The sequence below is a fragment of the Tetrao urogallus genome (assembly GCF_951394365.1).
Source record: "Tetrao urogallus genome assembly, chromosome: 3".
NCBI lineage: Eukaryota > Metazoa > Chordata > Aves > Galliformes > Phasianidae > Tetrao > Tetrao urogallus.
In genome coordinates, this window is record NC_136815.1 from 58079333 (window position 1) to 58092988 (window position 13656).

Consider the following 13656-nt stretch of genomic DNA (forward strand, 5'->3'; position numbering starts at 1 on the left):
ATGCCTTGCAGTTTTTACATCAGGAGATTTGGGAGTGATGTACTCTCTGCCTGCTGGTCTCTAGGCCTAACTTTGTGGCACAGCATTACGTGTCCTGGTGTGCATCAGGCCAGCTTTTTTCTTTGGGCAAATGGAAGATGTTTTAGAAGTCTCCTGGTCACTGACTTGCAGTAGGTTCCGAAGCGGAGGAGGGAATATGAGCCCTCTGCATGCATCTGCTCGCAAACATGGCAGTTACAGTAATTGCAATTGCAGAGTCTTGTGCTTTAGGGAGCCGTCTTCCTTCAGGCCCTGTCCTGCCCCCATCTCCGCCCCTGAAGCCGGCCTTATAATCAAAGCACTTATGAGCTTATTGCTGGATGGGAGAGGAAGGAGAAGGAGAAACCTGCTTAGAAATTGGCACATGTCAAAGGAAAATAATAATTGAATTGTAATTATATCTTCTCCCTTTTCTCTACTTCAGTGTTTCTCAACAGAGTAAATTAGAAGCTCAGTTGTTATCTAGGTGTTGTCCCTGCTGCTCAAAATAAGTGTTTCAGCCCTTTTAGACAGGATCTGAAGCCACTTTATCTTGCAGGCCTGAAAGAGCTCCTGTGTCTCGTTCTTGCCCAGTCTGGTGACAAGTGGCGTGGCTGCTCCCTTTGAAGAAATTACCTCTAATCTCTAAAAAAAGGTTTCCAGATGACTCTTTCTCTCCCGTTCACCAAGATTTCCAGAGCAAACAACGTGTGGAGATTCTTGTTTTATTAAGAATCCTTCCTGTTGGCACTGGATCACAAACCTTCTCTTCGTTTCTCTCTCTAGCTTTACTGAGAGGTTGAAGGCCCCTCTCTTTGTGAGTGTAAGCCTACAGAAGAACCAGAACTTATAAAATAGGAATTCCTGCATTAATACTGAGACTTCCTCTTTAATTACAGTTCTGTGTAGTCCATGTTCTTTCACTCTCCTCCAATTGAGTGAAAAACTGCATTATTTTCTGTAAGCTTTATATATCTATAAGAATTCTTTCTCGGGTTTTCAAAATAGTTAGTTGCCTGAAAAAAACGATCCTTTACAAAAGCCACCTTGTTTAGCTGCCTGTTGAAGAGTGAAAACTTGGAGCAGTAGTTGAGGACTATGAAAGTACAGCTGCCTGACTCAGGTGCTGTTTTGGATGCTTGGTGGTAGACCTTGACACTGCTGCCATGTTAATAGTGTCATGTTTTCTTGTACTACAAACTGATATACAAATTAACAATGTGACTAACATCCTTCTACTGTAAACAAGCCCATTAAGATAAATATACCAGTTAACCATAACTGTATTTCCTTTGCTATCTTCTCTCACCTAATTTCTGCTTTGTTCCACTGAATGTTGATGTCTGTCTGAATGCCACTACTGGATTTTTAATAAACTTTCAGCTATATTCTGTTGTATCCACAGTATGAGTGTGAGATTGATGTGGGCCTTGAGGACAGGGCATGCTTGTGGTGAACCGTGCTCAGGGTTTTTACCTGGTAACTAACAGGGAAAATAGTGGCTTCAAGTCTTGGGCATGTGTATGAGCTCGATAGTGCTTTAGCAGCTCTCCTCCCAGCTGCTGTTTGGGTGTAACAGCCTAACACCTCTGGAGTGCCTTATCCTGCCTACGTGTCATCTCCTTTTGTTGGAAATGTACGTGTACCCATTACATAAAAATACCTGGTTTAACCTTCAGCATCCTTTCTTTTTCCTCCAAAAGTTACTGGTACGGTTCAGATACCTTAGCAATCTGTGTCAATAGAGATAAGAACAAACTTACACCATTTCTGTGCGAAGAGATTGTAAAGTTCTGCTGCTTCTCTCTCAAGTTAGCTTAGTGAGAGAGGCCTACAGATCATATTTCCCAGCCTTGTGCACTTTTACTGATCTCACTCTAACTCTGAGAGTTGTACAGGCCTTTTGGAGTTCAAGGGATGTTTTCCATGTGTTGCATGCTTCAAAAATGATGAGAAAGCTGAAAATCCTGTAGGTTTAAAAAGTCTTCAAGCCTGCTTTGTGTTTTTAAGTAGTACTTTAGTTTCTTCCAAGTTAGGATCCTATTTATCATACCTAGAACACAATGAAAATAAGTGCAGTGAAAAACTCAATGACCAGATGTTTGAACTGCTGCTTTGGAGCTTCAAAATATTTGATTACATGCAAAACAAATGTGGCATGGTCTCAGAAAACCACAGAGCTTCCCCTTTCAAAATGAAGACATTATGCCACAGCAACATCAGCTCAAGTCAGTCTGGATTTTTGTAAAATGTATCAACAGTAGATACTTATCCTTTGAACATCAGTCTTTGAAGAGGTCTTTCCCTTGTTCCCTTCCCTCCCAGCTTGCAGGGCTTTTGACTGTACGTACAGTGGTTACTGCATTGTACTAAGCAGCATTTGCTAAACTGCTGGTTACTCTGTTATTACAACTCCTTGTTTTCCCTAGCAGGATAATTCTCTGAAGCGGTCATACTTGATAAACTGAGGTCTGTCTTTGAATGTAAGGTCATTTGAGAGAAAGTGACTGCAGCTTAACAAGTTACCATCCATCAGCTGAGCCCTGTGCTTGCTCAGTGCCTTTCACAGGTAAGAAGCCAAACTTCCCAGCTGCAAAGAGAACCATTCTGCAGTGGTTCTGCTACCTTGTGTTTTGGCATTTCCCATACTCTCCTGTGCTTGATCCACCTCCAGGTTCTCACCCTTGCTTTTGTGGTCACTTTTATGCTAGTGACTTAGGAATTCCTGATCTGCTTGAAATTCCATCCAACAAGCCTGTCTTATGGAGTCGTCTTCTAGATTTCCGTCTCGCCACACTGAAACTGTCCTGAAGGCCACAGAACAACGGACCTTTAATTTGCTGGGATGCTCTTTAAAGTTGAAAAGCTGTTTACAGCTGGAGTCAGAAAGGAATGTCTTCTGTTGCAGGCTAAAATACCTGTGGAGGCTCCATCTGGCAGCCTGCAGGACCAGCCACCTCTGAGGAGTTCTTCAGGGCTGCAATTAATAGCGCTTTCCTCAGTAGTGCCTTATCATGCCTTTGTGTGCGCTTTTACTAACCAAGAAACACTCTCCCAAAGATTGATTGCTTGCCCCTAATTACATTTACAATGCAGCCAGAAGTTAAGGATGAAATGTACCTCCTGAGACATTCCCTCCCTGGAAGTGAAGGCAAGGTCTCCCAGCACAGTTAGTGCCGCTCCCATTGGAAATTCCTGCAGTTAATTGAGGCAGGGATGTCTGGGGCAGGGTGCATTGTACCAGCCCCAGGGCCACCCAGCCTGGGGCCATCCTCCTGCTTCCCTGTCAGGTCTGGTAAGGTGTGCCTGTGTATCACATTGCTTCTCTGCAGCTGCTGGTGGCTGTGGAGAGCTCTGGCAGAAACTAAAAGGGTCTTAAATGAGTTTGCTACCAGCCAGAGCCCTTACTGGTTACATCACTTAGAAAATGGTGGGAAAGTGGTTCGCTCTGGCTGGAGACCTGTACTAGTGCAGGGCTGCCTGTCTGCCTGCAGGCTTGTGTGCTGCTGGCAGTGTGTAATACCAGGTCTCCTGACTCAGTGCTGCTTTGTCCTGCGGGTGGCAAGGGGCCAGCTGCTGCTTTTTGCCTTGTGCTGATGGTGGCATGCCATGGATGCCTGCTTCCCGTGCTGTAATTGTGCTAAGGCTTGATGGTGCATGGGGTGCATGTTGAGCAGTGCTCTTGAAAATACAGGACCAGTTTGCTCCACATCCTTTGCAAGCAGGCTTTGGTTCATCCTTGAAATTAGGAAACTGGAAGAGATTCCTTTCTGGACGGGAACAGCTATGTAAGGCAAATATTTCTTTCTTTTTAAAGGCTTTGTTGCGAACAACAACTGCATGAAGTAGGACAGCAGTGTGGTTTTGAAGATGTTTATCGTGAGCTGAAGCAGAGAGGGCAGTTAGGCTGGTGACCCTAATTGAGAAAGTTACTGGAGCGGGGGTGGGGGGTAGGAGGTGTGGGGGTGACAAAGAGGGTGTCTTCAAAGGAACAGGCTGGGAAAAAATATCTTTTGTTAGATGGTGATGTGGCAAAATGGTGCTTGGGAAGGCCACTGAAAAGCACAGACCAGTCAGGCAGGAGTCTAATGGTATGTGAATGTTTGTGGGTTTCAGACACTGGGCAGAAAAGGTCTGAAGGTAGCTAACATAGATCTGTGGTTCCTCCATGAAGGGTGGTACAGAAGTTGCAGGTGCTAGGGCAGGCTGTGTGAGGTTCTTGTGTTCAGTGATGAAGAATTTAGGTGAGGAAGGGAAAAGAGTGCACATAGTGTGGCTCAATTTACCCTTGTGCTGATGGTTGAGATTCTCTGAAGAGGAGATCTGTATGAGATGGCAAGGGTGGCACATCTCATGGAGAGGTGTTGGTCTGAGAGATGTGGTCAGGCAGGAGGTAAACTTGTCTGCCAAGCTGTGGAGGGAGAAAGATCGTCAGGGACTGGAGAAGGTTGGAGAAGTGAATACTGCCTTTGTAAATGAAAGTCAAAGAAGCAGAAATTGTTGTGTTGAAGTACTATGGAAGTGAAGGGGAACCATTGGGGATGGGGGAGGATAAGAACTGAAGATAGTAGAGCATGGCTGTTATTTATTGGGGAGTGACAGGAGGCTATAAGGGAGAGAAGAGTAACAGCATAATGCCAACCAGGAAAAAACTTTGAGGTTAAAGTAGTAAAAAATATCTGTAATGTAGTTCATGTGAGGATCAAACACAGAGGGGCAATTTTGTTCTCCTGATCACCTCTGCGAAGAAATGGTAAATGGTGAGCAGGGGGCTCAACAGAATGCAAAATGCCCAATTTCCCACCAGCTTGATGGTTGGGATGGAGCAGAGCTGCTTTAGGGCAGGTGGCAGAAGGCAAGACGAGAACTTGTTGCAGAGAGCATCTGCTTGGTTGGTGACATCTTGCACAGAGATGACTGGAGTGAGATGGAGAGCAGTGCAAAAGAGTGCTGAGTGAGTTGGGGAAGACATGGCTGTGGGAGAAACGGGAAGACAGAAGGATGACAGCTGAGCTCAGGGCCCAGTTGAAACCACCTGGTACAAAACCATTTACTTTTTGTCTTCCCTCCTTCTTACTGATAAAGTTGCCCTGGTCAGGTAGGTCAGGTAGTCTTCATTCTGAAAATCTCATGGGTAAGCAGAAATTACAGTCTGTGCATGGATGGGAGTGTTTGTTTTTCTTTCTGTCCCTGATACTTTGTGGGAGAAGTAAGTGGTTAATGTAATTCATGTTTATTGCTAAATGTCATTCTCTGATGTTCTCTTATTACAATAGCTTAAACTCAAAGCTAGCAATAAGCCAGAGGGATAGCATCTCATAAACATATTCTTATAACCCCATAAATTTTTTGAAATCACCTTTTCTGAAAAATGAAAAGGTCACTTTGGCTTGCAGAAAACTCCTCTGTTTTGTTGCACAAAATAGCAGCACTCCGTGGAAGCAGACCTCAAAATCCTGCTCTTTTCTACCCTCACTGCTGCACCCCACCCTCTTTTTAGAAAAGTTTTTAAAAAAAGAGCTTGATTGCTGTTAGGAGCCCATGTAAGTTTTGGTCAGCTGGCTGTGACTTTCTTCTTCTCTGTAATTCATCAGAACACTTTTTTTCCTTTTCTTGTAATTGTTTTTCTTGGCCTCTGGTTTTGCTCAGGGCTCCTGCATACTGCATGGCATTTGTTTTGGATGCTTTTGGTCATCTAGTTGCAGACAGCAAGTACAGTGGCTGGCAGATACTTCGGAGGAACTTAGGACAGAGCGTATTCTTTGTAAAGCCAAATTGACAATTCTTTTTAGTTTTTTCTTCTCCCTTCCCCCCTCCACAACATAATTAGCTCTGTTAGACTAAATTCATTTAAGTTCCCTTGGGCTTTCCTGCCCTCTGACTTTTGCAATAGTAGATGCAGTATTTGCATTAGATAAAAAGGTCAGAATCATTTACTTCATTATAGAAAAGTAATCTGCTTGTTAAAACTGTTAGTTTGTCAAACAGTGTAATACAGTATTGTTCTGGCAGAGACTGTGCTAGCAAACACCAGTGCTTGTGTCTCTTTCATTGGAGTGATAGACTAAAGATGAACTTTGTAGCTTAGAAAAGCAGATAGCCATCGTGACAGTCTTTGAAAAGCCTTCAGAATTTGAAGTTTCTGGAAGATACGTGGTGGGTGTTATCTTGAAATCCTGGCTGAATACAATGCAGAGCACCCGGTCTCCAAGCTGTGTGGTACTGCAAAACCTATTATTACTGTGATACTCTCTATCAGCCTCATTAGGGATGATGAATGAGCGGTCACTGCTGAAGCATTTTTTACCCTCCTCTGAAAGGACCCGCTGACAATGGTTGCTGCCTGTGCATGTGCCCAGGGTATATTAATCAGCTAAGCTACAACTACAGCAATGCTAGCCTTTAAACAACAAAACGTCATCTTCATTTCCGTTTAAATCCCTTTTGAAGGGACTTCCTTCCCCTCTGCGGAGTCGCCTTCCAGCTCCCTTGCCTTGAAGGGCTGCTTCATGCAGAGACATGTGAAATCTCGTACACTAGTTTATTGCTGTCATTCTGCTACACAAAAGAGTTTGACTCTTGGCTCTCCCAAGGCTGAACAAGTTGATTTGGCTACGCAGTGTTAGTATCAGCCCTCAGTACCCCAGGTCTGCAGTAGGATCCCTATGGTGTGCCAATACTCCGTGTTGCCTTCCACGGGTACCTGATGTGCCTCAGAACATGCTTCCTGCAGGGCCTAGGCTAGGAGGCCTGGTCTCCTCACTGATGCCCGCCACTCCTGTAGCAGCCTAAGCTCAGCCGGGGGTCGTAATAGCTGTCCTTGCTTCTTCTCTCCTTTCCCATGTCACTTTTCCCCTGAAGGTGGTGTTCCTAGCGCTGGGCGCATCAGGACCCACAGGCTCACCAAGGCAGACATCAGGGTGTTAGTAGGCTGGGGTGAGTGAGTGCCATGCCTGTTTGTGGGGCTAAGTGTCCTGCTTGATAACTGAGTGTTTGCTGGGACTTGTACCCAGGGAATGTTGCTTTGGCTAAAGGGGTGCTGTGTTCAGGTGTGCTGAGGAGTGTAGCTGTAAACAAGACTTACAAGAGATTTTGTTGCTGCCTCTTGAGCTTGCTCTGTAAGTGCTCAACTTGTCAGGTGAATGTGACTTCTTTCATACCTAAAGAAAAACTTTTAGATACTGTTCAAATGAAGATGTCGACTTTCCTATTGACATATTTTAAACTGAAAGAGTAAGATGTCACTTGGATGTTTCTTCGCAGAGGAGTGGGGGTTGAGGACAAAGAGACTTTTTCTTCCATTGGAACCAGCTGTGGTTTGTTTGGCTTTTGTGCATTATGATGGGCACTCTGAATTGAAATCCAAACTGGAACTAGCAGTTAATATTACAAACAAGCAGCTTAATTTGACTAAACGAGCTTTCAGATGATCACAACCAGGCTTTGATGCTGAAGAGTGGGATTTTCATAACTGCGGAAGTAATTTGAGAACATGCTTGCACCCAAAAGCTAGGAGGGCTTTTTTTTCCCCCCCCCCGAATAAATATGGTTCTGGTGATGATTCATACTTTTGTTATCCTCAGCAAAAGAGTGGCTTGTATGTGTAAGTTGATTTAACAACTGAGAGCGTCTGCTTTGAGAAAGAACTTACAAAAAGTTCTCAATTTTCTTTGATCTTTTTGTTTGGATGCTTTTTGTTTTCTTTTGTCTGTGGTCTCTTGCCTGGCATTGACTGACTTTGCAAATGAGAACTTCCGTGAGATGCCAGTCACTGCCTTATTCCTGGATTTATATTTAAATGTTTTCAGAAATGAGTGTGATGAAGAGGTTCAGTTGATAAACACTAGCACTAAATGATCTAAGTTAGGGAAAGAAACATACCAGACAGTTGTCTTGTTGGTTTAGCTGGATGCCTGATTTTTCACGCCATTCATTTCTAAGACTGGAAAATCTGATAGTTTCCTCCTGTTCTTAGTAGCATGCTCACTTTCTGATATCAGAAGTAAGGCTAATTAAAGTCTTTAATACAATCACTTTTTGACTTATTTTAAATAACTTCATGTATTTAAAACACATTAAATTGTTCTGTGCCAAACCATCTCTCCTGGATTTTTAATTTTTTTTAACTCACTTGTAAAGCTTCAAAACTAGAAACTGATGGAGTGACGGAAAAATTAAACCTGTAGAAACACACTTGAAGGACTTTGCTCATTCTGTATGGATGCCAGGAAATTTTGGGGGCATGTAGAGTGAGTGTAACTTCCTAATAGCAGGCTGTGTGCTTGCATACCGCGCTAAGAAGTATCGTGGTTGGGATCCCAGTGGTATTGATGGAAAGCATGTAAAGAATTTTTATTAAGGTTGTTTGAAAGCTGAGGAACTTCTTTTGAAAGCAGTAGAGTGAGCACTTCTGCTTCAGAGAAACTTGTTCTGTGAATGTCTGAGATCGTGATGATAATGATGGCGCTTCAGAGTTGAATCCTACCAACGTAATCCTCTGGGATGAGAACTTAGTGTGTATTTTCAGATATTAAGGTGGCATGTGAAAGCATACCTGTTGTCAGGCAGGGTGGTGTCTTGGTAGCTGTGGTTATATTCTAACAGGGGGGCTTAATAGGGTGTTTGTAGACCAGAAAGCACTGATATGTATAGAAAGGAGAGATCATGGGCGCTGTGTTTAAGTGCCAAGCTAAGACATTGTGCTTTGGTGATGTCTGAAAGCAGATACTCTTTGTTTTCTCTTGCAGTTTGGGGCAGAGTTCAGAAGGTTCTCCCTAGACCGCTACAAGCCAGGAAAGTTTGAAGACTTCTATAAACTAATTCTTCATATTCATCACATAGCCAACCTGGAAGTGATGATTGGATATGCTGATGTGCATGGAGACCTTCTCCCTATTAATAATGATGACAACTTTTTCAAGGCTGTTTCAAGTGCTCATCCGCTGCTCAGGGTTTTTATACAAAGACAAGGTAAGATGTGATTCTCATTTCAGTGTACTGAAAAATGCTGGTACAAGGTGGCCCTCATTTAAAGGCTGGGGTGATGTAAGAGGAGCTTAGGATCTTCTCTCAGGGTTGCAGGCTGTTCCTTCAGGCACTTTGTTATGATGTGCAGAAGTGGTGTGGTGTCAGTGGAAGTAGAAGTATGGTATCTGGGTATCACCCCAAGACCCTTCTTTTCCCAGGGGAATGTGCCTCGTGCTGCCTGTGCTCTGTTATCACTGCAGCCAATAGTGCTGCTCTGCCTGATTGTGGGAGGGGGATTATAGTACAGTATTACTGCAACGCATTTAGAAATCCGTGGTCTAGTGGTTACCGACCCTGCATGTGGCAGGGGGTTTGAAAATAGATGATCGTTATGGTCCTTTTCCTTCCAGACAATTCTATGATCCATCGTGATAGTAACATCATGCTCAAATATTCACGTCTGTGTAGTGTATAAACTGAAAGATATATAGGTATGTAAGAGGGGTAGAAAGAAGTTATGCTGCAAACGAAGTCTTGTTTGATTCTGATCTGCAAACAGATGATCTCCCCTCTGTGCTTATGTAAATGACTTAATTTTTTTTTTCCTGATTTTTTAAATCGAGCATTGGGCAGAATTGCCTGAATGTCACAGTGAGTTCAGGTTTAAGCTGCTGTGTGTTACTCTTGTAAAGCTTTTATTGCAGATAACTGAAACTATTCTCTACCTTCCCCCCAGAGACTGTGTTTGACAGTTGCTTCAGACAAGGTGTCTTCCCACAGAACTCATTAAATCCCACAGGAACCTGATGCCATGTTAACACTGCTTCCACAGTGTTTTCAGACACATAGTGTCTGAAACAGGATTAGGAATTAAACTCGCATCGGTAGCAGAGTCAGAAATGGGATCTCATCTGTGACTTGGAACACTCTTTCTGGAGCTGGACTCTGCTGCTTGGGTTTTGTGCTGATTAGGATTTGGCAAGGGGCTCCAGCCTGCTCACTGATAGGAGCTAATTTAGTGTGCAGTTTAATTTGGTGTCATCAGATACAGAGATCTCTGTGGCCCTCCCCATTCAGAGGGTTATCTGCCTCCTTTTAGATCTAAACCTAGACAAGTTTTGTTTGTTTGTGTGTCTGTTGTATGAGTGGGAATGTCTGTGAGAGAGGACTTGAGTTGCTGTCTCTCCTTTCTCATACAGGAAATGCCAAGTCAGATAATAAACCCTCTTATATCTCCTTCCTGCAATGCCTGTTAGGGCTTGAATGTTCATGGTGGGTTAAGTCATAAGAAGTTGCTTGCATGATTTTGTCATGCCTGCTTTAGTTCAAGTTCACTCATGTGCCTCTGGATCAATCCCATTCAAAATGTGGCTGTTCTTGCTCTGTGCAGACCACTGGAAGTTGAGTATCCTTAGCTGTGCTGAGAGAGGAGTCGAAACAGAACTGCTGGTCACACAAGGAAGCAAAGGAAAGAAAAATTAGTTAGGTGTGGAAAAAGTGCTCTCCCATTATTCAGTAAGAGGCAGTGTGCTATGGGTAAAGGTTTTTAACTTTTAACCTTAGTGGAAAAATACAGCATTTCCCTCTTTTTTTTTTTTTTAATTTTAAATTTTAGTGGAAAGAATTACGCTGACTCAAAAAGGAAGCTTATATAAGAGGAAAGACAAATCAGTGCTTCTCTACATGCGGCAATGCCTGAAAGCTTTCCCAATGCGCATTCTCCTGTGCTCCCTCTAAAGCCAAAATGAATCCTGGTCAGTCCCTTTGATTAATGGCACCTTTTAATATGGGACTCCTGTGGTTAACACTTGAGACACTTGTCCAAGGTGGTTTGGAAGCATCCACGTTTCCTTGTATGGGAAACAACCTTGAGAAATTGTTCCCTTCAAAATTAGCATGAATTCCTGGAATCTTGTTTTTCTTCCTCCTTTTCTCCCTCAGACCTCCCGCCCCTGCTTTCCCTGAAGCAGTGCTGGCCCTTCTGCTGGAGAGCTGTGCAGGGGAGCAATGTGCTAGGCACCTTTCCCAGAGAGCAGGAAACCATTGTGCCATCCAGGGGAATGCGGTGTGTCTGCAGTGCTTCAGCTCACACCCTAAACTCTGGCTGCGGAGGTGGGAAATTAAGTTGACAAGGATGCCAGTAAAATATGAAGCCAGTCCTCTTCTGTGACTTTGAAGGAGACTGCAGAGCACAGACTCCTTAAGTCTGCTGGGTCATGGATTGCTGTCCATTGGTGGGAGAAATCCCAGGAGGTGCCTGCCAAAGGTTGTTCCTGCAGTGTTACAGAGTGGAGGGGTTTGGGGGACAGAAGTATGTAGACATGGAATGAGTGAATAGTTGAGCTTCAGGCCTTTCTGTAGTAGAGTGGACTGTTTATCAACTACTTGATGAGTCATTCTATTTTTCCAGATTATAGCTGCGTTATCCTTTCTCTTGTCAAGTAGGTTAAGTAATCACATTAAATGAGTTTAACTGTTTGTTAGCAGAGTGACAGAGCAGATGGCTTACTCTTTGCATAAAAATCAAGCAATAATTTGCTAGGTTTTTTTTGTTTGCCTCGTTGGTTTTTTTTTTTTTTTCTTTTAAACCTGAGCTTCGTCTGGCACTCCTTTAATTCAGAAGTACTTTCCCAACTTGTCCCCAGAAGCCAGTCACATAGATTGATTCTCACATGCCAGATTGATGTCTAGGTGTGAGATAGCTGTATTATTCTGTGTCCTCGTTCTTGTTCATGTCTCAAGAGCCCCAAAATTTTCAGGATCATAGCAACTGTTCCCTCTTCTAGGCAGTGGATGTCAGTGCTTATTAGCCAGCCTTTTTATTCAGAACTGGAATCCCAATGTGTCTGCAACAGTTACTCTGGATGCTTTTGGGGGTCTTTAAGCCCTGAGGACATCTGCTGGTTAGATCTGGGTGAACTCAGCTCAGACTGATCCATCTGCTGAAAGCATGTGTTGCTCTTCCCTCCAAATTGCAGTGCAGATAGAAATCCTAATTAGACAACCAGACTATAAAAAGAAAAGCCAGTTTTTCTTTGTCTTGCTTTCCCAGGCTACAGAATGGGCTGTGTCCTCAGTTGCTGTAAGCTGATGTGGCTCTTGACTTCATTAGCACAATAGCAGTTGATATCAGCTGATGCTTCCAGCCCAAGAATTTATTTACTTGGCTGTGATTGATATCAGACATATCCAGAACTCCATGGAAGATGCCTGCTGTTGGGGGAAAGGATGGATATACCAAAGGCTCTAGAACAATGTGAAGAATTTATAGATCTGTTTGACTTACTCCACAATAACTGAACTCTTGTACTCTAGTTGAAACCTGTGTGAATGAAGAGCTTATCTGAAGATACAGTTGTTCAGTGTTTTTTTCAAGACTTCGTTTGTTTTATGTCTGATTTAAACTACAGCTCTGGGGAGGTGCAGTCTTCTGAATACAGCAAAAATGTTTAAGCTGTGAGTTCAAACAGAAACAAAGACCTGAAAAACTGAAAGGGATCAGTATTACATATTGCAAATGCATTTCATTTCTCCTTGCATGATTAAATGGAATGACATGACTGTCAAATCTTGTTTGTAATACCTGTCTCCCAGAGTCAGTGTGTGTGCAAACTAGGCTGTTTTGGAGGCTTTTAAAAAGGATGGAATAATCGTAAATGCAGTGACTCTCATTATAAACCTGCCTTGAAACAGCTCCTTGAATTCTGTGAGTGAGACACAAGGATATTAGTGAAGGTCTGTGAGATAAGAGATTCCAGGATTTTCCCTCATTTGCTTGGATATATCAGTGTGGCATGCTTAACCTAGTAAGGTTAGAAACTGAGAAGTATTGCAGGATGAAGATGCTGTTCACCCTGCAAGTACTCTGCAGCATTTTTTTCCCCAAGCAATGGAGGTAGGTCCCAGTCTGTGATGCTGAAGAACAACAGGCATAGTGAATGGTGTGATGTTTGGTTCTAATTGTGGTTGGGCTTGCTGTTGTAAATCCAGGCTGGGTTGTGGGAGAAGTGAGGGTGACTGATGACGACCAGACTTTCACTTCCTACTAGTCTGTAGGATTGCATGGGCAGTAACATAAGAACTGCTGCAGTGAAAGTAGCAAAACATGGGAGAAAGCTTGTGAGCAGCTTGTTCTCCTCTTGATCCCAGGCTGAGGTCATATTAACTATTCTTTGTTGGGACTGTTTTGTTTTTTTCCCCATCACTGATGGAGGTGCATTCTGATGATGTTTCGAGGTTTTAGACTTCTGCTTTCTTTGCTGAGCTTCTGTAAGCATCACTGTTTTTCTGAGTCGGTAGTACAGGCATACAAGTATCTCTCTTGGCAGAGCAGTTCTGAAAGAATACCTGAAGGAGTTGGGGTTTGGAGGAAAAAAAAAAAAAAAAAAAAAAACTTGTTTAAATATTCAGGCAGTCTTGAGGAGATGTGTAGGGTGTCAGCAGGAACTGGAATTGTGGCTGTTGTGTGAGTACAGCTGTTCATTGTATGAGTCAGCAAGTGTATTGCTACAGCTCTTAAGCAACTTCCATAAAAATAACAGCGAACTAATGCATGTTGGGAACATTTATCAAGCCTAAAGCACGTTACAGATCAAATTTGCAGTCTTTCCATTAATGGTGTTAACTTTAAAACTTTCTAAAAGTTTGAATGGTTTCCTACAGATGGAAGAC

General features: G+C 43.1%; 1 protein-coding gene across 1 annotated transcript in view; it reads left to right on the forward strand.

Annotated features, from left to right (window-relative positions):
• The window catches only part of PARD6G (par-6 family cell polarity regulator gamma), a gene marked incomplete at both ends in the record, with an annotated part of 54904 nt that overhangs the window by 1801 nt on the left and 39447 nt on the right, over positions 1-13656 (forward strand). Inside the window, one exon of the mRNA XM_079533103.1 lies at positions 8766-8988. Within this exon, the coding sequence (XP_079389229.1) occupies positions 8766-8988 (223 nt within the window). The remainder of the gene's footprint in view (positions 1-8765; positions 8989-13656) is intronic.